The 26,664-nt window shown below is 32.8% G+C and overlaps 1 protein-coding gene across 9 annotated transcripts in view; it reads right to left on the bottom strand.

Moving 5' to 3' along the window:
• The window catches only part of LOC132698049 (titin-like), a 206,587-nt gene extending 182,759 nt beyond the window's left edge, over positions 1-23,828 (bottom strand). For 8 of the 9 annotated variants that reach the window (XM_060663890.1, XM_060663888.1, XM_060663894.1 and 5 more), the window contains exons 1-13: positions 23,697-23,828; positions 22,003-22,169; positions 20,233-20,431; positions 18,516-18,629; positions 15,279-15,453; positions 12,330-12,581; positions 9,887-10,306; positions 7,431-7,795; positions 7,196-7,374; positions 6,301-6,504; positions 4,417-4,681; positions 1,914-2,138; positions 379-645 (exon numbers count right to left, since the gene is read on the bottom strand). In XM_060663890.1, coding sequence (XP_060519873.1) covers positions 379-645; positions 1,914-2,138; positions 4,417-4,681; positions 6,301-6,504; positions 7,196-7,374; positions 7,431-7,795; positions 9,887-10,306; positions 12,330-12,581; positions 15,279-15,453; positions 18,516-18,629; positions 20,233-20,431; positions 22,003-22,166 — 2,829 coding nt within the window. In that variant the 5' untranslated portion in view covers positions 22,167-22,169; positions 23,697-23,828. Of the gene's footprint in view, positions 1-378; positions 646-1,913; positions 2,139-4,416; positions 4,682-6,084; positions 6,126-6,300; positions 6,505-7,195; positions 7,375-7,430; positions 7,796-9,886; positions 10,307-12,329; positions 12,582-15,278; positions 15,454-18,515; positions 18,630-20,232; positions 20,432-22,002; positions 22,170-23,696 lie in introns of those variants that run through there. The other variant, XM_060663889.1, reaches the window with a different exon arrangement.
• Positions 23,829-26,664: the final 2,836 nt, after the last annotated feature.

Raw genomic sequence — 26,664 nt, forward strand, 5'->3', positions numbered from 1 at the left:
AGAAAATGAGTGCAGTATAATAAAATTGATAACTACATAAAAATAAACAACATATTAGAGAAAACATCTATAAATTTTTATTTAAACGAGAAATAAAATTTTACAAAAAATAATAAATAACGTTAATTGACATCGATTTTTATAAACTAAGAAGGCAATATTTATCCAAAGTATTCCATTTGGCAAAACCTGTAATTATTTCGCTACAGCATTATTATTATTATTTTCATATCGTGGATTTGAAGCTTTCTGTAGCAATCGCATTCGCCATTTTGTCATGAAATACATGCCGCAGCGGCTTTACAACAGATTTTTAATGGTTCGCTTAGTAACTTCGCCATAATTCTGCCATGCTGCATCTTGCTCAAGCACACCTACCTCTCTCAATCTTTTCATTAAGTCTTCGGCGTCTATTTCGCTTTTACCACGTCCGTCAAGAACGACTTCCGTTCCATCGGTTCCCCGGAACCTGATGGACTTTTCTCTTGTCGTCTCGCCTTCCGCGTTTTTGTCTCTCACAGTTTCCGATGTCAGAACAAACGATTTCACCCCTAAGGTATGCTGCTGCTGGACTTTTATATGGGTGGTTTCGGTCACCTCGCGGGCTATCTTGCCCGGGGGAACCTCGGGAGACGGTTTCAGGACCTGTAAAAGAATTTTTTTTTGAGTTTCTGTAACATCTTGCTCTGAGACAGCTGCATTGGGTGTTTTATGGATAAGTTACTTTTCAACTTAACAGGTAAAAACAAAAAAATTATAAAATAACTCCATTAGTTTTCTACCTATTGCTACTGCAAATGCAAGTTTTTCATGTATGCCCTGGAAGTAGCCCAAGTTGTGTGGACATTTGAGGCATTCATAGAATCATGAGGAAGCCAAAGATATTAACCACAGAAGAGACCTGTACTATTATCAGAGATATGTTGCTAGAAAACAGTCAATTCTATGGTGAGACCTTTCTTTATAGTTTTCGTGGGATATCATTTTTATGGTTATTTTTTTTACACTAATAAGAAAACTAATTAAAAAACATTAAAAATTTTAAAAAAATGATACATATCAGGTATTCAACGAATATCTACAGAAACATATGTCAGGAGACGACAGTTTTTAAAGCAGAGCTAATTATAGGGGAAAGAAAAGTAGGTGCTAAAAACCGAGTACTGTTTTAGGGTTACAGGTTTAGAATGTAGTTGGAAAATTGAATTGAATAAGGAAATAAGCCAAAGTAGTCTCACAAAATAAATGAACTTGTTGGGTCCGCGTAAAAATCATTTGCGAATTGCACCCACATCACCCTCATCACCCCAATATCTTAGACGCCATTTACGACCGCAGAAACCACCGACTCATCTACGTAATTTATACTTGCTTTTCTTTTTGTTCCAATTTCTCTCACTTTTATCTTTTGTTTTATGTTCTTGAATGATTGATTGTATTTTTTTTCTTTTCTTCTATTAAGTTCTTCTTAGACTAAACTCTTGCCATTCGCCATTTTATAATATCGATATTTTTATTATTATTTATTAATGTCGCTCCTCGACTGTGATTAAAGTTTCGAAATAATTAGTTAAAAAGTAATGCAAATATTTTTATTTTTCCCACAATTTAGATATTCTGATTGGTGTAAAGTAGTAGTTAAATTTGCAAAGGCACATATTTGGTAATAGAATATAATCGAAAAATGTTTTTAAATACAATATCGGGCTGTTACTAATTCTTGATTATCTTAGTTCCCACCGAATTTCGCCCTTTCAATCCACACCCCCCCAAAGAAGACAGATTTACATCACCCCATTTCCCTAGCATTTTAGCAACGTAGAATTTGCTAGTCAAATTTATTAGAGTATTTCATTAACAACTTGCATAAAATACTAATCGCTATAAAATTGAACCAAAGATAAAGAGCTTACGTCTTTTATGGGAGGCAATTCCGGTAGACCTACTCCAAGCACCATTTTTTCTTTAACGATGTTGTCTCTCATGTCGTCTTTTCCGTACTGCCACCAAGGGGAGTAGCGCTGCTCGCACTCGGATGCTGTGTTGTACGAAGAGGAGCGCGAATGCTGAAGAGTACCATCAGAGGCGGTTTGAAACTCTTCGTCAGATCTCAGCTGATCATCAGTTTTATTAAGTTTCTGCAGATAAAGTTCAAGGTGAGATTTTGGCACTAAACCGTTAACCATTATAGTGCGTAATTCCAGGAGCCCAATGCTAAATTACTGAAATTACGTCTTATCATCATGTGTAGTGCGAGGGTATACAGATTTTTTTTTAATGGCCTCTTTTAATGTGATTCTATGAGAAATGGATGATTACTTTATGTTAATTGTGGTATAAATAGACTACCTCCTTTCCTTAAGCAGATTTAAGGAAAGTCTAAACCAATACTTTTGGAGCTGCAGGTTTCTTTTTCTTACACTCCCTGCATATATTTGATTGTGTCTAGACCTAACGATGCTTATTATAACAAACGATTAAAAGACCAAAAAATTCACTTCCAGAAATAAATGATCCATTTCGAAATTTAATTTGGACTGGGCCATGTGTCTTTCGTTACCTACCAATTGTGATTCTAACATAAAAAAACTAAAATTACAGTAATAAAAATTTTGAATTGGTGTTTCCGTTGTTGGAAGATTTGGATATTTGGTAGAATAAATGAAAGCCCTGAAAAAAAAGTTATTGAATATTTATCAAATTTTCTATACATGTAAAAACTGAAGAAAAAAAAAACAATTTAGAATTAGGTATTGGATTTTAATAAAATGCTAGCATACGTCCATCAAATTTTTTTCTTGAGTATTTTTGCACTAAACAAAAAGTAGATCTTGATCCAAGTTCCTGTTTTTAATGGAACACCATTTTCTTAAACCCATTTTTGGATTCTGCGTCAAATTCCACGCATAATTCATGCATACTCTGCTCTGCTGTCTGCTATATTTTATGAATAAAAGAATTAAAAACCGAAATTTCATTTTGAAATGAACAATGAATGGCACAATTGCATTTCTGCCCCTAATGGAAGTGAATATGGCAAATCTAAATGAAGAGAATCGCAATTTTAATTTTTATTAAATAAAGAGACAAAACGAGAACTCAAGTAAAAGTTTGCAATTTGTTTAATACAAAGTATCTAGATAATGCCATTACGAGATCCACACTGAGTAAAATTGAGAAAAAAATTATAGAAATATATATGCAAAATATAGTCTACGGCCAGACCGTCCAAAGACTAAACCCATCGTGCATCATCTGAAGTAGCTTCAAATAATGATGTTGACAAACGAACAGCTCTACATGTATTAAAAGAAAAGAAAAAGAAAAAAAGTGTCATCCGTACAATATTTTATTACTACAGGAGTTGAACGAAGATGATCCCGACCGCAGACTACAGTTTTGTGAAACTATGATAGAAATCTGCAACTCAAATCCATTTTTTCATAGTCAGATACTATTCAGTGATTAAGCCACACCCTGTTTAAATAAAAAAAAATGTAGATATTGGAGTACAAATAATAATCGGTGAATGAGAGAAAGAAATGTATGGCAGAGACTTTGAATAACAAAATTATTAAACCTCCAAGTCCAACGTTTACAATTTTTTCAAAATAACTTAACAACCTCTCCCGCAGTTTCTTTTCCATTTTGCTCCACAAATGGGGAATATTAAATCAGTGGATTGGTAGAAGGGCATCAATAGAATGTTCTGCAAGACCTCCAGATATTACCCAACTGGATTTTTCTTCTAGGGATATTTAAAATTAAAAACTTAGATGGACAATTTAGATGATTTAAAAATTAGAATAGATACGGAATAATGCAAATTACTGAAAATACTTTGAGTAATATTTTGGAAGGATTTTTAAACCGATTAACGTATCCTCAAGAAGTTAATGGTGGGCATTTTCAACACCTAATAAAATAATGTCTTTGACATGATTTTTTAATATTTTGCTCACAAAAAGTGAGACTGAGAGTATGGTATGCTACATGAATTCCAAAATGGATTTAAAAAAATAGCTTTCCATTAAAAAAAGGAACTTAGTTTCTACTTTTTGGCCCATCCTGTTTATGTTCTGTTTACTGTAAATAATACGCAAGAAAATATTAAGATGGACCCAATACCTGATTTTTATACGACTTTGTTCCATATGTTATCCGTTCACTTTATAATGATATAGATAATAGGAAACTTTTTTTTAGGATTTATTCAATGTGGCCGATGTCCCGGCCTTCCGCTGTGACCTTGAGGAATAGACAATATACATTCATTTCCAATTTAATATTAACCGTATAACTTACGGCAAGTATTATTAAATCACCAAAGTTCGTTTATTTTCCCAAAAATGGAACCAAACTTTCCAAATCTTTGGTTAACAATTGAACAATGGTTGATTGACATTCTTCACTTACCTCGGATGTGCTTGGGTTGTTCTCCATTTCTTTCGGGGAAGAGCAGGGAATATTGTTGTTTATTTCGCTAAACGACGAATTGGTAGAAGTAGAAGCAGTGGAGAAAACTATACAGTCTTGCTGTGCGCTTTTTAAAGCTTGGTCTAGCTCTTCCGAGAGCTGGGTGACTTCGGAGAGTCTCTCGGATATAGCTTCGTTTGCGATTTCGTTGTTTTTGATAGCGTCGAGAGATAGTTGATGGAGGTTTTCGTCTAACTTGGAAAAACTGCAAAGAAGCGAAAATCAGAATTCCATATTGAACCCGACAATAACTCTTGTATCATTTTAAAGAGGTGTTTATTGTAACAAATTTCGACAGATATTTTTGAATTTAAATAAGCCCTCGATCGAGTAAAACAACCAATTTGCTGCTGTTCCAAAATTTAATGATTAATTTTACGCGATGAATTATAAAAATAATATTATAAATTGCCTGATGAATCACTTGCCAGTATACAATATGCCTCAGCGAGAGATCCTGTCAAGTATTCGATTAACGTGAGATCGAATTTATCAGCAACCTTGACGAGAAAACATTATTCTTGAAAAACATTAATCAAATTAAGCCAGAAAAAAATTTCCTCTGTTTTAGAATACAAGTATTAAATTATTAAATTCCACAATTATAGGGATTAGCTAAACAATTACTAGCAAATTATTTACAAACATATTGTTTTGGAAAACTTTTTGGGTATTAATAGGGACACCCGCGTAACTAGCAGTGCATATGCCAAAATTTAATGAATTCTGTATTAAAAACAACGCGTTTTTACATAAATTTGGACCTCTAAGACAGAAAACATGTGTAATTTATTAACGCGACGCCAAATGAAATACTTCATTACCGCTGTATTACGTACAAAGTTCGTAAATATAACGTTATTGCTACTGGAGAATAACACAAACATTACATTGCTAGGACAATTGATCACAGTTATTTCAAACAACGTAACATAGTAGTCACGATGTGTTAGTAATGGCGAATGAGTTTAGTTACTTTTAACCAAAAAAATACACATTTAGATTTTCATGCCGTTGGTTTCAAGGCTACTAAAAACGGTACAGGTACAATTAATGCATTGAAAACCACACAATTTAAGGACTTCTGCAAGAAGGTAGAGATAGTTGACACGAAAGTCTAAATATCTTCTCTAGTTTGCCACATCCATCCAAATATTACATGAAAATTTGACCGCTGTTATTATTTGTTTTCAATCAAAAATGTCTTGAAAAGGCTAAAATAGAAAATTAATTACCTAGTTTAATTGGAAGGTGAAATAAATAATTAGAGAGAATAGAATTGACAGATAGAATAAATCGTTTGAAATTGCCAGTTTTCATTCCCAGTTAGAAATTTGTCTCGACAGTCGATGAAATCAATGGCCTCTGAAGTTATTTTTTAATCAGACAAATCAAAATACCACCTATTTGAGGTTAAGTAAACTCCGTTTTCTAAATATAACCCCACAACTGCTAGATCTCATTACACTCGAAATTTACACAAACACGCAAAGCAATTATTTTTGGCCTCTGGTACAAACGTAAGACTGTCGGATTTCAAACATAATTAAAAATAACACGGATCCATTTAAAAATAACCCGAAAACGCCTTAATACTTTTCCACTTACAGAAGGTTTTCGGATGTTAATATGAAGCCGGTTAAGTCACGACTGTCTGCATGGTCGGCCCCTCCACTTGGGCGTTAATTTTAGAAGGCGCAAAGTGTATGAACTCGGAGTGCGAGTTTCACGCAAAATTTTGGAATTTTTATCTATTTTTATTTATAAGAGTAATACTATTTGCAGAAAATTATTTGTCTCCCGTCTTAAACATGAACAACTTGCCTTTCCTCTTGATAAAGCGACTCTTTCAGTCTACTTCTCAATAATCTTCCGAGGCGAACCATCCTTCCGACTTCTACCATTAATTTTTCCCTTGCTCCAAAGTAGTAATTGACCCTGGATCGTTTCTTTGTCAATGCCATTAAGGGGATCGTGGCCACAGCTTCCCTCATATCTCTAAGTTGATTGCAATGATCTTCAATGGACCTAAACGTCAATTTTGAAGTTAGCGCTACCGTTTCAGATGTATAGGGTATTTTTCGAAAAATGGCTTGTAAACAGAATTTAATGATTTGAGTGTAATATATCGGAAAGTATTAGTTTATTAGTTATCAACCCAGAAATTAATTTTTTTGTACCTTTCCAAAAATGTACACGCACGCTTCAAAGAAAATATATATCTGTATATATATATATATATATATATATATATATATATATATATATATATATATATATATATATATATATATATATATATATATATATATATATATATATATATATATATCTGTAATTATATTTTATTTTACTTTTTTTTTTGTCCTTAACTAATTAAAAAAAAATCCAAAACAACAAATTGTCCGATAAGTTTCAGCAAATTTTCAAGTCAAGTAGTTATAATAATTTTTATTGAACCATAACTCGATTTCAATTACAGCCTACAGAAATTTAAACCTTTTAGCAAGAAGTAAGAGTTGAGTACGGTGACGATACAGTGACAATTATCATAAAAAATATTTTTCCAGTTGATACAAAAATATTTAATTACTCAAGGTATTCAAGGGTTGATACATCTTTTGTCTCATAACTCGTGCGCAGTATAGACTGAACATATTCGGCTTTGTCTTTTGCCAGAAAATTGCCGCTTGTCTAAGGGAGTTAAAACAATACCCACCGGTGAAATACCGCGGAAACTCTAAGTCTGGTCATTTGTTCTTGACTTATGTGCAAAATCGCTTCCCAAAAATTTCTCAAGTTTTGACAGAGAGCGTTGTGGGGGGCAAGTGGCAACTTGCACGATTGCCTTAGAAGAAGTGACGCACTTAACAGTTGGCATCCATAATTATACGCGTCCTATAAAAAAAATGCTTAGTTGAAAGACATACAATGTACAAATCATCAAGAATCACCTTGGCAGTTTCTTGAAATATCTGATGTTCTTCTTTTTGCAATTGTATTTCGTACACCGTAGATCCGACGTGTCCGTGGTCTCTTAGAATTACAGTCAAAATATCACCTAGCCATTTCACAGCTTGTTGAGCGTCTTTTTCGTATGTGTCTATAAAAGTAACCTGCTGCAACGAGAGTTTCTGTAACTCGACGCTGTCGCTGAATATATTCTTTCTCGCCACCGTGGCGTCTAGAATATCCCGAATGTTTCCGATATCTTCGCTGTAATCGATGCTAATTTCTTGTCCAAGAGCATCTTTCACCGGCATCGACAACATATCGGACAACTTCTCTCCCTGTTTCCTGAGATCTTCTTCTATATTATCTGCAAATTATTATATAGATAAAATTTGCGCAATCGGGTTTAAGTGTCTCTCAAACTGGGCATTTAGTCTTTGTTCGTAGTGTTTTCTCAAGCAAGCACTAGACCGCAATTTTATCAACATCAAGTTACATGTGAGCTCTTCGTTTGTAAAAAAAATATAGCTAATTTATCTTCGGATTATCATCAAAACGCAGGTGCTAAATTGTTTGGTCTGAAACTTGCCTTCTTCCAAATCTTTATTTATTTATATTTATATCTTACCGAAAAAAAACAGGGTAGGTGTAAATGATATAAAATAAAGGCTCATCTTAAATTAAAAAATATATATACCAAAATACGATTTTCGCTGTTTTGTTAAGCTTTTATTCCCATTTACTGTTAATCAAAATTATGTATTCTGCTGCACTTAGAAAACACGCCGCGATAAGTTATAAGACAACGCCCCCTAGGGTCTGTTGAATGAAAGGAGATTTCAGTACTTGAAAATGATTTCCAGCCATTCGTCATGGCCACTTTGGCAGTAATTTATTTCTAACGGGACCCCTGCTACATAGTTATAAGAATAGGCGGGATGTTGCCAAAGTCCTGGGAAACATTTTATATTATTTTGTTAATTTTCGTCAATATTACAGTCTACTTTTTCCACATAATCTGAGGTTTTGAAATGATAGACCTTCTTTCTCCAAAAAGATATGATTTCGAGTTCCATGGATTATTACAAAATCAGTAATATGAAAACTGGTCTATATCAGTCGCAAATTTAAATCAAATTGAGCATAATTGCGCTAGGCAGTTGCATAAACGTGTCAAGACTTGTGTGGCAGAAATAACATTGCATTTATATTCTTTGTAATATAATTATAGCATTATTCCCAGAACTTTGGAAACATCAATCATAGTTTTAGCTCTGGGAAACTTTAAATGTTATTTTTTTTAAAGAAATTATTTTTTTTTGTTTAGTTTAAGTTTTTCTTAAATTTTACCGTCGTTTTTTTCGAACACACGTTTACTGGGTGCAATAATAGCACATATAAAAAAAATATCTATTTTTAGGTAATTCCACCATAAAACCTTTGTGTTTTAACCACGAGCAATACACGCAGATAGTTATCTTACTGCAGTTCCGCTAGAGAGGTAGGGCCACTATTGAATTTCCCGCCTTTTTTGAAGCGCGCAAACAGGGGAACTCCTTATATAGTCTTAGAGATGAGCTACGATGATTTTTTTTTAGTTTAAAAACCAAGCAACTCAAACTTCATTAACTTTCGTTGGAACAAATCAGGCGATATTGTCAAAATAATTGACACGTGTGTTTTCAAAGAAGAAAAAGATGCTCCTGACACATTTTTCTATAAAACAACTTTTAGTGAAACTGACTGCAGAAGCATAAGCATTACGCATAGAAAAATGCGACCAGGCGCAACTTTTACATCTTTTGGAAATGTGAATCTAGACCGTGCTTATCGAGATGTTACACCAATTCCCAAGAGAAACTTAAATGAATTAATAAATTTGCAATTAAAAAATGTGACAGTCAGGTGGTTGTTGCTTTTACTTTGGAATAGCATAGCTTTTGTGTACGCGTCATGGTAATTCTTGTTTTTTATAATATAATATAATTTAATTTAAAATATAATTTAATTATTGTTTACATGCTAAAGTTGATAAATGCACATTTTTTAGTGTTTTAATAATTTCCAGTTTGTTTTTTTTTAAGTTACTACTATCTACCTATGAACCTGTCGTATTCTATTTTTATGCGCATTTTTATAATAAAATGATGTTAAAGCTTTGATCTACTGTTTTATTGGGAATTTTTTTGTCAATTTGTGAAATTACTGTGTGCAAAAAAACCAATAACGGCACAACATTTAAAAACATTTCAAAAACAACTACAAAAAATATTTTTTGTTTTAAAAAGAGAATAATGCAAATATCACCATGAATTTTGTAATAACAGGAGAGTTGGTAAGTGTTATATCAATGTTTCAGTTTTTATTTTCTTAAGTCGCCGATTTTCTCGGAACTATTGTTTCGTGGATGTGCCACTATTGCGCCCAGTGAACTCCTCAACATTATGATGAACTTTACCTAAACACGATTGACTCTCTTGCAATTCTTTCAATTTTCTAGCAGCGTTTTCGAAATCGTTAACATCGCTGCCCATAACTAGAGAATCGAATACGTCGCCGGTTTTGTCAAAATATTCGGCAACGAGTCGGAAAAACCTCAGGGACGTAATCAAGATATTTCGCCTTCTTTCCAGGCGTGAAGCGAAACTCCTGCAAACGAAATCCATAAAGTCTTTCTGGGAAATAATATCTTTCAGTTGAGGATTCGGTTCGTCGTGACTTTTCGAGACTAGATTGATTTTGTAGAGAATTTCCGCGTAGTTTCCGTAAGCTTCCCAGCACCTCAGCTCGATCGTCTCGTGCTCCCGTCTGAGTTCTTCAGCTGACGCGACGTCATAGCCTACTGCTTGGTTTGATTTGAGCATTTGTTCCGCTGGGCCTAGAGAATTGTTATAGCAAAAAAACATGTAAATAATAGTCCGTTTTTGAATTAGTTATTATTTTTGGTTATATCGATGTGGAAAATAAATAATGTAATTTAGTGAAATATAATTTCAATTAGGACCCTTTATCGAGGTAGTAAAGGGTTCAACCATATAGCTACTAGACATATAGAGGCCCTGCCTATGCTAGTAGTACAGCAATTCGTGAAGCAACTATGTAACAAACTTTTGAGAAGGTCCGTTCAATATGAGCATGCGCGAGATTTGAAATTTCGTTTTTAAGCAATAGCAGCTCTAATTACAAATTCTGACGTTCTTGCGGCTTTGAATAACCAACGTGGCCGCTGGCTGGTCGTCAATGTTTTGATGCTACATTTTTACGGCAGTATTTTCTCAAAATGTGTCGAAATCCTATTAAATTTTCGGGTCAAAAAAGGAATTAAGTTGTGAAAAGCGTTGTTAAAAAAGTTAGCGACAGGCGCATGGTTAATATTACGCTGAATTACAGCATACGGATCGGCGTCTTTAATATAATTCTGTAAGTAGTTTGGCGTTTTGGTTCTTTAAGCACTATAGTCAGGATACCAGCTATTTTTCCCGAATTTTGTCCGTAATTTGGCTTAAACAGTTTGTTTTTATAAATTTATTGGTTTAACCTCCATAGAAAATTTAAATAAAGTCGAATTCACGAAATGTTGCTCTAAAAGTGTAAATATAACTTTGAGGTACTAGATATCGCACTGGAAACATCTAAGTGAAAAAAATGTTCAACAAGCACCTTATATAGACAGAAGTTTCGCCTCCCAAATATATAATTATGAAAATTACCAATTGATAATTTCATTAAAAAACTGTAGGTATTGGAAAATGTAACCAAGAAAATTAAAAACTAGTATAAAACAAGTCAGTAAACAATTAGCCCTAAATATAACAGAATTAACATTACATAACATTAACACATTAATATAACATAATAAAAAGAGATAATCATAACCACCAAAAATGTAAACAACAATGTCACAGATTGTTAGTATTCTCCGGAAATAGAATTCCTAGTGTTGTCAATTATATTCGGATTTCAGAGACTGATTTTGCATTCTTATTAAAATTAGTCAATTTTTTCAGAAAATTACGGCAATGTGACAATTTGGTTAGTTGGGGGTGACGCATGCGCAAAAGATCCACACTTTCTCTACGAAAATATCAGAGCCACCTGCGGCGCATCACTTTTTACCGTAATAGGACCACTATATTATCTTATAGCTATATGGGTTCAACTATAACATGTTATTAGCTCACATGGGATATTTACGTTGATCATCTAGAAGCCATTGCTATATACAAAAAATATAAGAGTCACAGATCCTGTAGATGTTTTTTCTACTCCCTAAACAACCCTGCACTGATCAAGCGTGTGAAACGTGTAACGCGTTTTCAAGCTATCGGATGTCTTTACTTTACAAAAAAAACCAATGGCTGCTATTGCTACTTAAGAAAACTCTTGTAGATAATATTTTTACAAACAAAAACTACATATTCGGTTTTCCTTTTCTCTACATCCTATTCTTTGATAATATTCCTAAAAAATTATAATAACAATATTATTAAGAGATGTTAATAAAATACATGTTGAGAAGCAACAAACTATTTCAAATAAATATCAACTTTACTGCAAACTTAAAAATTTATATTTTTGTATATTTTGTTATTCTACTAGTTACTACTACTACTACTTAGCAGAGAAGGTACTTCCCAGGCCAAATACCGTCTTAATATTCGTCTACAATAGAAAAAATCTGTTAAGCATTTTATCATATTGTTAGTTCATAAGATTTATATATTATTCAAAGTCTAGGAATCCAAAATCCGAGGCTACTCTTCTACGAATATACTGGAAGATTTAGCTTACACAATGAAGATTTATTCGATAATAAAAACATTTGAACCTTTTACGGTTACAGGCTATTATTTCAATCTATTTAATTGCACATAAGAAGTCAACAAAAAATCTGACAATACCTAAAATCCAACTTGTGACTTTGGCAATTCCTTCCTCTAATTGGCACAAATCTTTGGTATCTACGAGACTCCGTTCCATTGCCAACCAAGCCGATTCGATTTCCTGTTGCTTTTTTCGAATATCGTTCACAATTTGGTGTATCTTTTCTATTGTGTCCAGGGTGTCTTGCGGTGTGTAGATTTTACTTATATCTTCTATGGAAAATTTGCGAGTTCTGTTTTCGTATTCTATGTTTTGGACTAGCTCTTTGCCTGGAAAAAACTTCAATATAGCTTTCAATATAGTGTTCGAGTCACTACATTCACACATAGGGAATTTTGATTTTACTTTTACTTTTACTAACCAAAACTAACTTTTTTTTGGTAAACTCTTATTTCGTTATCATATCAATCCGCATTTAAAAATTGCCTCAAATGCATTTTTGCATTTTTTTGGAAAAACATTGGATAGAGGTCACATTTTACTCTTTATCACATGCTCTTCACACAAAATGTTTATGTTTAAAATAGTGGATTGAACAGTGCCCTAAATCGGTATTGTAGTAGCCTCTAACTATTTTCAATCAACAAGAATAACTAATTTATTGTTAGCATAGTGTAGGAAGTTATTGACACTTGTTACTTTCGAAAATTCGAATTGTTGGAAAGTATCTACGCTGGTATAAAAATTTTATATCTCGGTAACGGTAGGACCTATGGGATCGCCATTGGTACAGAAATCATCAGTGTCGAAAAAAAAAATTTTTTGTCTGTTCTCAGTTCTCCGTTCTCGTCTTTTGGTTTTTTATGAATAACTTTCAAACCGTTGGAGCTACAAAATTGAAATTTGTCTCCTTTCTAACCCTCCACGAGATACATAAGCTTGTAAGAAATTGCGTCCATCCGACGCCTGCATCCATCTTTTTTTCGCGATTTTCGACTGTGTTTTGAACATTGCTATGAAACACTATAATTGTCAAAAATTTGAAGCAATCGACTTCACATTTGGCACATACATGCTATTTTGACGGAACCTATTGAAAATAGGGTGGCTGGGGGTCAGGAAATATTAAAAAAAAATCTCGTGTGGGTCTACAAAAAAGACCATTTTTCAAAAACCGTTTATAAGACCGAAAAAATTCTTGAAGAAGAAGAGGATAGGGCTCCATAAACTTTTATTCTTGCCAATTTTTCAAAAATGTACAGAGTGCGTCGTAAATTCAAAAAAACTGAAAAATGGGCCCTCCTACAATTGAAAATTGGCAATAATTTCAAATCTGTGTTTTAGATGTCAGTTTCTTTTACATGACAATATAGCCCATATAAACAGAATTGTACAGGGTGTGCGCCATATTCCGTGCAATATTAAAAAACATAATAAGTACCCCAAATTTGCAGCTACCGACTTCAGACTTGGGATAGAAGTAGAAGTATTTTTTTTTTTGGTTATTTTGACATCCAGAAAAACAACGTTTCTTCCAAAACCATTCATCCGAGCGGAAAAATTTTACAACCTCAATACGTGGGAGACCCGACGCTATAACTTTTATTTCACGCATTTTTTCGATTATATACAAGGTGTTTTAGTTATGGATAAAAATCTAAAAGACCCCGAAAATTTTTCTTTTAGAAAGTAAATTATTAAATGTAAATCAAAATTCGCACAAAATCCGTTCAAACTGTGTTATAGGCCGTATCAAGGGCTACAATTTTTGTATTTACGGTTTTCGTCTATCACATACGCTGTTCGAGATATTTTAAAAAATCCAAATGAAAATCCCCATTTCTTGCCTTCGATCTAGACGCGATGACATCATTTACTATTACCAAGTACTGCATGGTTTCAGAAAACAAGTAGTTTTTTGAAAACCATTTACTCCATTGGAAAAATTCGGATACCAGGAAACTATTTCGAACATTCTTGGAAATATATACAGGGTACGTCGTTTGTGCGCAAAAAATTCTAATAATCCTAGAAATTTCCCCTTTTGTGGGTGAATTATTGGCGATAAATGAAAAACTTTTAAAGATGTGATAATTTGATATAACAGTATCGTAAACTGGGTCGAGAGAGAGTTTAAAGTTTTGTCTATAATACAGGGGACACGAGATATTTGAAAAAATATAATTTTTAATTGCAATTACCAGTTTAAATTTAGTTAATTAAGTTTAGTTAAGTTTTAATATTTACCGTAGTTTGTCATAACTTTGAAGTTCGACTAGATGTGAAGGACACTTTATACAGGGTGTATTCACAATCAAATGACATCGATTTTGCTAAAGTTCCATAGTGGTCCGCAGGAGCACGATAGAAAAACAATGCGTCCCTCTAGGACAAGAATCCGCAAAGCGCCTTCTTTTTAAAAAAAAAGCTGATTTGCGACGAACTTGCCCTGCCCAGCGACAATTTTTCGAAAGCAATCTTGTTAGTATTTCCTAGATTAGATTACGCTAAGAGATCGCAATAAGAGCTTTGAGATTTTTTTTTAATACTTTGTCGTTCTGATTCTTGTTCATGATACAAAAGAATTAACAAATAAACAGTTTTTTCGTTGCTACAAACAGATGAATATATTTATTTACTAGCAAGTTCCATTTACGTTTTTTGCTGCCTCTTTTGCAGACCTGAATATTTGACCTTCTTTACTCCGAATTCTTGTTGCGGTTCCATTTAAATCGCACAAAAAACATGCCACTTATTCATTGTCGGAGAAAGGAGCGTAGATTGTAAATAAGTCCTTTTTTTTCGTTTACTATCTGCAATATCTTGTCCGCGTACACTTAAATGAAAAAAATGTAAAATGCGGACCGCAACATAGTACATTAAAAGCGTAAGTGTATTTTAATGGTGAAAGAATTTTATGTTGCGTCACGTCATAAAGCTTTTAGTTTGTCTATTTTTTATGTTTCTGAAATGTTTTCGCGGGGGTAAGGCCCAAAGATAAAAACGTAGTTCTAACGAATTCGTACCCATTTCGGTTGAATTATGGACAAGCATTTTCGTAGATTCCGCCATATCGCAGCTAGTATTTATGGCGTCCTCCACTTGACTAGCTCGTAACATTTTACTTCTTATCACATGCCGATGGAGCTCGTCGAGTTCTTTCATGGTCACTTCGGCGTCTTTGTAAAATTCTTCCACTCTCTGAAACACAAGCGTAAAATCGAAAATGACCGATCTATAGAGCGCGAAAGAATGCCAGCAACTGTAATCAAATTGTACACGGTGGCCCATTTATTATGGGACGCCATCATATATCAAAACCTGTAAGAAATATAAAAAAAAACTGGCAGACAAAAGTTGTTTGCATTTAGCATTTTCGTGAACAATAGAACACCCTATATATTAAGACATATTTGAATGTCTCTGAATATTTTAAACATATTTCATATATACCTTGCCGTTTTCGACAAATTTTGATTTTTTTTCAAACCGAAACCCTCCATTTTTATAATTTTATCATGTTAACATTTTCGTACAATATTACCCATTTGAAAAAATTGTAGATTTCGAGTTATTAGCAATCAAACATCTTTCCATTGTAAAATTGCTAATACGGATCTTAGTTGGCGAAAAAGATAACGGCGAAACATGTAAAAAAAACAATAGAGCACTACACACACCCACTTTTTTTTGTTGTGTGACAATTTTTTGATTAACAGAAAAGTAATTTAAATGTTAATTAAAAATCTAAGAATGGTACAAACTTCATCAAAAATATTTTGACCTTTGCTGAAAAGTAGCCGGTCCGAAAACATAAAATAATTAAGATACTTTTATAAATAAAAATTATATATAATATAAATAATAAACTATTTTTAATGTATTTCATTTAATATTAGTATTTATTTTATTTATTTAGTAATAGCACTTTCCCAATTATCTAGTTTTTTTTTGAAAAACATTATTTACACATGAAACGATTTCTTCGTATTAAAATAACAATAGTAATAAAAAATTACTAAGTTAGCTGGCATAAAGCTGTTAAACAAGGATTTCCAAACTCACAGAGAGCAAATTTTTTTCCATGTTTCTCTATCACACCATTTTAACAATGGAAAAACATCGCTATTTTTGAAATACAAAGTCAATCTTTTTTTACAATACAAAATAACACAAAATTGTACAACAAAATGAAAAAAGTACTTTTCAAGATATTTTTCGAAACATTTTCTATGTTTATTTTTGATCACCATGTATGTATTTGCTTGTAAAAAATCAAGACAGACTATCAAACTAGGTTTATTTCTACCAGGAAATCGGCCTTACATCGACTTAAAACAAGAGTAACGATTTTTGACGATTTGTGATTCTGGTTAAAGCATCTATTCTATTTTGCAATATCAGTCTAAATAAAGAAGATAGAGGGAAAATAAAAAAAATGTTCTAGATAAAGTGCCCTCTAGTGACAGATTTGTGAAACACTCTTATTTTGTAACGATGACTTTTACTAAATCACGGCTGTGGGTAAGCTTATTCCGTAAAGAATTCAATTTAATTAATTAATTAAAAATAAATTTAAAAAAAAGAATTTTGACAAACTATAACTCGGAAACTATAACGATTTCAAATTTTTGTTGCATGAGTTACTACCATTTTTATACTACGTTGAATCTTTCCTTCAAGTTTCAGAAACTCAATTTTCGAACACCCTGTATAACAAAAGTTATCAGCAAACGGAGCTTTTCACATACAATTCAAAATATGTAAGAATTAAATATTTTCCGAATTAACAAAAAAAGATTTATTATCAGAACGTCAGCTGGGCTTCAATTAAACTGTTTTATAGCGTTGCATAATTATAAATTCTAAGGCAGAAGTTTCCTAGTACTGACGGTCAATGCCGAAACCGTAAACTCTAAGACAAGGTAATTAATGTCGCATTGACTTTCGTTTTTTTTTATATTCATATATGAGCGGATAAAATGTTTTCTCGGTAACTTTTACAGTCCGAGAGAAATAGCTTTCTGTTCTGAAAATATCGGTTGTGCTAACACTAAAATCTTCACGTAAAACGCTTATTTCAATTAAAAAAAAACTTGATCTTCACTGCATTTGAATTAGAAAGTAGGCCACCGTTAGTGTAAACTTTGATAAAATTTTCATTCTATTAGTTAAATATACAGTATTGGTTGCAAATATTACGGTTTCCGTGAACTTGAACTACAGCATGGTCCTTTTAGCTTTCGAGCTATTTGAGTTGTCTGATAACTTATCAAGTAAGGTTATGTTCTAAATATTACTACAATTAACATTTTTTTTAATAAATTTGATTTTTACATACTTATTGTGTGCAAAAACTTCAGGACACATTTGTATGAATTGCTGATTTCCTAATTGATGATTATTGTTGGCAAACCAGTCCAAAATTTTTGTTTGCAAAAATTTTGATGAATTATTGATATCCTAATTGACAATTTATTGTTGACATATATTGATATAATAATGACTTTAATTAAAACATTGATTTGCATCACAACTAACAATATAGCTAATACTAATGCGTGTGACATTAATTTAATTTAATTTTAATTTTAATCTATTCTTGTACCGATTTCTTCTCATCTTCTATTTATTATATTTAATGATTACTATTCCCATCTACTATTGCTTTCGTAGTAGTAGGCACGTTTTATTTTTCCACACTGTAAATAAATAATACGTTATCAAGGAAACAAAGCAAAATATATTTTCAATAACTGGTACGACGGCTTAAGATTTTTGGATTTTTAGGAATGAGCCAAGTGAAGTCGGCCTAAATCAATTAACCAAAAACGCAAATGGAAATTGGTTATTGGGGAGCTAAACCCACATGCCCTACCTTACTATTGCAAAACGTGGTACGGTTATAAAAAAAGTGTGGATGAGGTTACATTAAAAAAATTAAAAGTAATTATACAAGAAAATATACCTTAACCAGTGAATTTTGCTCCCAACCAACATAAATTTATACAAGACGTAATTAGTGCGCTAGCCTTTATTGTTCATTGATTTATCTTATTTATTTTCTGCATTCGTATTTCTGTCTTTTCTTGCCGTATGGGTGAGTATGTTTATATTTGGCAACTTAACATAAATTTCTCACTGAAACGCTACACTTAGTATCCCTTCCTTATCTTGCAAATGTTGACCATGTAATGTTCCCGCATATGTAATTACGCAATAAAGATAAAGTAACAAACCGTTAACGCGGGTACAGCACTCACCTGTCTGCTCTCAATCCATTTTTCATGATCGCAAATGAAATTTCCGCCGAGTTCAACAGGAAGCTGGGACTGGTCCACATACTTGTTCAGCCTTGATCTCGGTATGAAGATGACCTGAAGAACTTGTCAGTTAATTACATTACATTATAAAATAAAATGCAAAACGTGCCGCGACATATCGATTAAAACGATTTTTGTGACGGATTAATGCAGTTTGGAGATGATGGATCGCGTATTTCTGCTGCTAATTGGAACTGATTTAATTTGGTTGGTTACTTTGCTTGCTGCCTCTACCACTTGGTCGAGACACCGTTTTAAAGTGGGAATTACTTAATTATTGATCCGTATATCATTCAATAATTGTGTAATGACTGTAATTGATATGCAGTTATCTAATATCTCGTTTATTTTAGATTTAATTTGAGAATATATCATCAAATTGAACAAATCTTGAGATAAGTCTATCTGGACTGGACTGAAATACAATTATATTTCAAACTTCTGATAATAACGCAGTACTCCATTCCAATTTTAATAGTATATTATGCGACAAGTTTAATAAACCCTACTTTGGTCACGAGTTTAATTTGGTACGAGCGCGGCGAGTTACAAGAAGTATATTAACGTGTTGCATACTATAGTTTTTCTAGGACATTTAATTTTTGGCTACATTTTTGTAAAACAGTACGAATTTACACGTCCCAGGTCAGTCCGTTAATAAATTCGTGTTGTTTTGCAAATGTACAAAAAACATAATGTTCGCAGAAAAAGTATAGTCTGCAAAACGTTAATCTACTTCTTCAGCCATACGCTCCGCTGCTATCTGCCAGTGCTAAATGAAACTCGTGACTAAAATGACGTTTATCAAACTTGTCCGGAAATATACTATTTCAGCTATTTTAAGGATGTAATAAAACTAAGAACAATCTTGGTACGTACGCTCTTTTTATTCTCGCACACTGTGCATGAATAAATGGCTGTTTTTGACGGAATCTGTACGTTATCAAGGAAACAAGGAAAATAGAGAAAGTGAAACAAATCAATTTCACAGGCCTCGATGCCGTTCGTTAAACCAAAATGTTTTTCCACAACTGGTACGACGGCTTAAGATTTAATTTCAGCTCAGATATCGGATTTGCATAAGTAGAATTATTCCGACAAAATCGAAAGTGAGAACGAAATATAAAACTAGTGCTTAAAGTGATACTAATCAAAGCTACGGCTTATTAGACGCATAATGGACGAAAAGTAAATAAGTCAAAAAAATATTTGGAAACTGCGGCATTGATTTTCTTTTTGGTAAAATTTTGCTAATTTAAGAAATGTTGGTGGTAAGCAAACAAACCCGACGTTTTTGGTATTAATTCAAAAGAAAGTTACAAATGCAAAAAATGAAATTTTATTTTTGTACTTTCTATTATTTTAAAATTATGGTATTCAAAATCAGGAGAAATAGCTAAACGTGCTCGTTAACTAAATCGGCGTAGGTAGTAATATACAGCAATAAGCCCATTACGGTACTACTCGGCTATGCATGTAGACAAAGCATAAATTTATTTAAATGGTTACCGATAGCCATATGGTGTGGGTGGAATGGCAAATTGAACGACTCCAATTTTAATATAGATGTCCATTTCCGTCTCATAAGTTAGTCAGAAGTACCATTTTGGCATATAAAATTATAAGCATATGAGTTCTTATTGTGATGTTTGCATACTTGCTGGTCGTCTTGCGAAGAGGTGCAGTTTTCAACTCGTTGTTTGTCCCAAAAAGCGTCCGGTTTGATGACAATCAGCTGTTGCAGTTCATCTCTGGAGTACGTTGCCTTGACCTGCCTGATACACAATCTGGCAGTTTTCCAGACACTTTTTCTAGCGTCGACTATCGTCGTGAATCCCCTCGACTTGGTTGATGGACTGGAAGGCACGAAATTGGAAAAGTGGAAATAATGAGGGGTTTCCGAACTAACTCATGGAATTTTTAAAAAAAATATATTGTGAGATTGATTCAAGAGTTTTGCTTAAACCATTGTTGGCCTTAATTATTAAACATTGTTACACTTTATATTAGCTTAAGTTATTTGACATACATGTATATGTACAGACAGAGTTTTGTCACTTTTCGTTTAAATGTTATGGGTGATGATAAATTGAAATTCTCTTTTTATTAAAAATTAAAACCTTGAAATCATTCGTATTCGTGATGGTTTGAAAACGGAGGGCCACGATATTTTGAAATTTTCTGTTTCACTTAGACCTGCTCCTAAATAAGCGCCTGTGTATGAACCACTCTGTATGATGTCTGTATTTATATGGTTAATAATAATATTATATTTACTAGTGATATGGATCTCATACAATAGCAGACAATAAAATACATATATCAGGTTTACTGGGGAACTAATATGGATTTTTTGCATAGTCTAATTGTTAATGCGTGTAAACTTTACAATACATTGCCTATAAGTGTCAAAAAAAGAATAAATACTCCATATTTGTTAAAAAACTTAAGCTGTATATATACGTACTTTAATTGGTATTAAGTTATATTTCATGTCGGAAGATGTTTTTACGGATTTTAGGTTCTTGCAGGCAATAAACCCAGATTTTCAGTTCACCACTTTTCGAAATATATTAATTAATTCTTCTTCAAGATTAATCAAAAAAGATGTTTTGAGGTTTTGCTTTAAAATATTTAAACATTATCAAGATCTTAAATCCCATAAAAAATCTTTCTATTCAACAAAAGAGAATTTTTGAAATCTGTATATGTATTCCCGAGACCAGTGCTACCGCTAATCAATTGGATGATGAAAGCTTAAGAATACGTATTCCTTTGCAGGAGAAATAATGTAGATTAAAATACCGAGCAAGGTCGGCAATCAACAGCTACCAATTATGCATGCGTGCCTACAACGCTGTCAATTATGTCACATATATATTAACTCTGTTGAAAAAAGCGTGCTCTACACATTCTCTAATGTTATCGCGAACAAATGAGACTCGCCTTAATAAGGAATTTTTATGGTTGACATTGAAGTGCATATTCGTTAGGACTTACGGTTATCTGCGTCCATTTCGATTATATCATATATAGGGTTGGTAAACAACTATATAGTTTCTTTATTTAAAATTTCAGAGAGGTAGATGCAGTTTATCAAAAAAAAAACAACTGAAAATCGAAAATCTGAACACCAGAAATCCCAGCTTGACCATTCACCATGAGATAGCTCTTCACCAATGATCCAACTTAGCTATACACATATTTTTGAATTGTTTTCAGCTCAGCAATATTAGGCTCAGAGGTGCAACAACTTACATCGAAAGTTTATACATTTTTCGAAAAAATGGAACAATATATGTGTTTTTGAACTAAAAGCACTTCGAATTTCCTTTGTCCATAAAGCATGAAATTATAGTTTAGGAGATGATTGCTTTGGATGTCATAAGCACTAGAATCGTCTGCCTACTAAATGTACCCTAATTACCTGAATATTGAAAGCAGATATTGTAGCGGGGAAACTATATCTACTATAGAAGCTTCTTGGGGTACGGTGACTAGTATAATAGGTCGGTCTTCCTTATCTTTACAACCCGGAAGTGTGACTCTGGTGGTTCCCTGCAACGTGGACAGGTCTGGATGTATTTCCATTACCTGCAAATCAAGTAGAGCTTTTACGTGAGGTGTAGCAGATTTTAAAACACCACTTAGTCTGACATGGCAAGGTTAATAATTAAAAAAAAAACTGTAATTTCTTAACCGTTTTAAATCGATTAATTTTAATGATAAAATGTACAAAAAAAAAAAGAAATAAATTAATAGCCGCAGGTTTTCGCAGCGTATTAATAAATAAAGCTCATGCAGTTACGTCACAGTAATAATCACTCTTCGATCATTTAAACACTAAATTAAGAAAAATATGTGGGTGTAGCAGGGTGGGGAACGCGAATTATGGATAACTCTTTTTGGTTTATTAATTTAGCGCATGCAATCGAAATTGAAATAATTACCTTCCTGAGACTTTCATTTTATACGCAACTTCCTCTGATCGTTTTAATTGTGGTAATCTCAACTTGCAGATAAAATCTTCGGTTCTATGGCTAGGGAACACGATAAATATTGCATTTTAATGAAGACCTTTAATACTTTAATGTTGCTCATTGTTTCATTTTTAATTTTCATCTATGCAGGGAATCGAACTTTGGAGGATATATTGCGAGGAATAATGCAGATATCGAAAAATATATTTATTCGTTTATTTTGATGACGACTTGGTTATTGTTTATTCGCCCGTGACATTTTATCGCAACCTACAATTCATTATCATATTTCGTCTGTGATCGTTATTTAGAAAAGTAAATTCCTCCGTATAAATGAACTATACAGCGTCTGTGAATAATATGTTTTATCTAAAAATATTAGAAAGTGTTCTAATAAATAGAAGCTCAGTTCCGTAAATATTTACCTTGAATTCATAAATGCAATTAACATTTAGTTTGAATTGTGTGGTTCACAGAAAGATTTTTTTTTATTTATTTTATTAAGAAAATTTTGATATTTATTTATAAAAAATGCGAAATGTTGATTTGAATGTCAAGAATTAGTACCATATCATTTGATTTTTGTGCAAAAATAAGACAGAATAACAATAAAAATCTTAAATTAAACTAACCAAAACTATTCATTCTCCATCACAATAATAATCAATTACGCATTTTCTGTGATCCATATGTAAGTGCAAATACAGGACATTTATAACATCACCGTCACGTAACCTCCAGATATCTTAAGCTCTTGGTCACTAAATAATTTACAGTATTCGAAAGAGTTATTTCAGTTCTATTTTCGAAGAAATAGAAAATTGCCAAAACGAAATGGTCATTTAAAGTAATTTTATTAAAATTAAAATATTCATTATGCATCTAAGACACCTATTAGTCACCAAATAATATGCAGAATTTGAAATATAAGTTTTGGTTTTCTTATAACCTAACGATAGTGACGAATTGAAAACCATAGCACATTAACCACTTTAAATTAAAAAGAAAGTATTCCTAAGTCATATTTAAAATACAGTCTGAATTTCGAAAATTTCAGATATAAAACTTTGGGTTATGAACTTTTTCAAAAATACTATTCAGTCTAACTAAATACATTTTTTTATATTAAACTACGTCTCACCAAGAAAAAATGTTTGCACCATTAATTCCCAAAATAGCACACACGGTCGCTACGTGCGCTTATAGTGAAAGACATTCTACATCGGACGCACCTAAACACCAAGAGAACCAACTGAGGCGCGCAGTACCTTCCGCCGCCGTACCCATGGTACTGGTCCTGCCGAGCCGGTCCTTTTTCGCGCTTATTCCGGCCACAAAAGCTGCGTTGTCAAACTGCCGTACTTTTTCAAATTCATACGGTCTGTTTTGATCTGCCTTTGCCTACTAGTAAATTTATTATTCCAGATTGGAACAAAGGATTTCAAAAATTTTCCAACAAATCGTATAATATAATGTAGTATTTGTACAAATATTGTTATTCAATTACTAGTGTAAATGCCAACTCCTTAATTACTGAACGATGAGGATTCTGTTATCAGATTCTTTTAAAATGATGAGTATCGATACAAATTATTATTCATTCATTTAATGTGTTTTTAACAAAAGAAAATACTTACTCCGTTTTACAAATAATTGTTTTTAAGCTTATATTATTGTTACGGCTATTATATTTTTTCAGAGCATCTTCTTCACTTTATCTATGAGTGTCCTAGAACTCCTAGATATAACGTATATGGACTTTTGTTACATAAAATTCCGAATAGACAGATGGATAGATAGATATTTATTGCGATTTTCTATACTACATATTACTCATATATGGGTACATTAAGCACGTCACATCACATTAAAATACAGTATTTAAACAATACATTTAAAAAAATCATCTACTGAGTAGAGACACCTATCAGTTAAAAAGATCTTAATTATTTTCTTAAACACAGATAAACTATCAGTTTCTTCGAAGCAAAATACCTTGGGTTTTGTTGCCCGATATGCAGTCTAGAGAATGGAAAGTCATATCAACTATTCCATCTTGTCATGTTACTTTTGACGTCGGAACGGAATAAATATATAATGACAGAAGTTCATGATCTGAAGTTCCCTAAATAAATCCCCACATGAATGTTTACAAGTTACACGCATGAGGTAACGAATAGCACGTTTTTGTGCTAAGAAGACCCGGTATGCACCAGTGGCTAGACTTATCAATGATTGGAAAAGCCCATAGTATACCGGCATTAAAACTTCAATGGATACCGTATTTGTAATATTTTGGGTTAAGTATGAGCAGGAGCATAATTTGGGCAATATGTTGTCGATGTGATGATTCCATGTAAGTTTGTTGTCAATGTGCAGACCAAGAAACTTAGTAGCCTCCACGTTCTCTATAGAACGTCCTTCTAATTGGAGAAGAATACTGGAATCAACGCTAGTATTTTTTGTGACTATTTCCATAGCCATTCCATTATCGCGAAACCATTCATTCACCCTCGTGACCTTTGGTTCTGCGGCCCCTTTTAGATTAGCTCTGCTTTTATCTGTAACTAAAATGCTTGTGTCCTCTGCATATAGTACAAATAATGCATCTGTATTATCCTGAGGAAGATAGTTAATAAAACAATTAAAATAGGCAGGATCCTTGCGGGGTACATCGATCACAATGGCCGTGCGAACTTTTCTGCAATTTAGCAAAGTAAAGTATTAGCAAAGTAAGCAAAGTAATATCAAAAATCATGTAATTTGCTTTCACTTTTCACTATTTATAAGATTGACCTTATACGTGCTTATAATATAATAAAACGTACTTTTATTATAATACCATTACTTAAAGTCTGTTTATCATTTTTCCGTTCAAACCACAAATTCTATTCAATTCAATTTATTTCTAAAAACAGCTGGCAATGCCGCTCTTTTCCGTAGAGAGTGTGTCACATCAGACACGGATTTACACCTATACGGGGTCAGCCGCGATTTCGTATACAATCCATTTCCCTGTCAGATTGATCATCCGGCAAGATGCGATCTGCTGCAGAATCTGCATATGGCAACGAAGTAGGTTACGAGAAGCATAAAGGAGGGGATCGAGAAAGGCTACTTTAAATAGAGACGGTACTCCTAAACTAACAATTTCCAAAATGCCTCGCTCAGTACTTTCAGCCCTTTTTTAATAAATACAAAATTACTGGTGATTGTTACATTTACCATTCACCATCATTCACAATCTTTGTTTGTTGTTATATTCTTTCTTTGCTTCCCTGAACCAAGTTGCAAAAATATTCAATAAATGAAGAATTTTTTGACCTAATCAAAAGTGCTTTTCAGAAGTGAGAAAATAAAGCAAAAACAATTCTTTACTGAAGAAGTGTTTTTTTTTGTTGAGCCAGGAAATATATATATTTTTTAATTTTTCCTTAATTAACAGAAGTCTACCATATTTTTTGTTAAACAAATTAACGTGCTTATCTGAAACAATAAATGTATTATTATTATTATTATGGTTACCATTATTAGGAAATTAATGTGCAGGTGATGTGTGCAAGTGACAAAATTTTTATTTAAATAAATTTTGTGGAGAAATAATAATGTTCAAATGTAATATTAGAACTTTAAAAACAGTACCATTTATTATTTTAATTGAGGCTAACCATAAACCGTAAAGAAATATTTGAGTTAGTCTTTGAGAACAGTGCCTCGAGGGGCAGTACATTAGAAACGATTAAATGAAATAAAAAGAAACACAAGCAGATCAACAGGATAATTAGATGATGCGATAATTCGCTGAAAAATTCATTAACGCTCACCTTAAAAAGTTATTCGAAGGTAACGATGTTAAGGTACCGTATGGTGTCACCTCGGGCTATTAGTTCTTCTTTAAGAACCAACGAGTCGTTCCGTTCATCTTTAGCGAGTAACCGGGAACCTGTTTTAAATGATTATGAAAAAAGCGCGTCGAATATTTGATTCAAAACAAATAATGCTCGGTTTCCCGTTATGACTGGTTCCTTAACTTTCGATAAGTTCGATTATTCAGCGGTACCCGTTTATTTATTTTATTTAATTATACTGCTCAACATGATCGAACTCAC

This window comes from Cylas formicarius, unplaced genomic scaffold (assembly GCF_029955315.1).
Source record: "Cylas formicarius isolate icCylForm1 unplaced genomic scaffold, icCylForm1.1 PGA_scaffold_2__14_contigs__length_35257938, whole genome shotgun sequence".
NCBI lineage: Eukaryota > Metazoa > Arthropoda > Insecta > Coleoptera > Brentidae > Cylas > Cylas formicarius.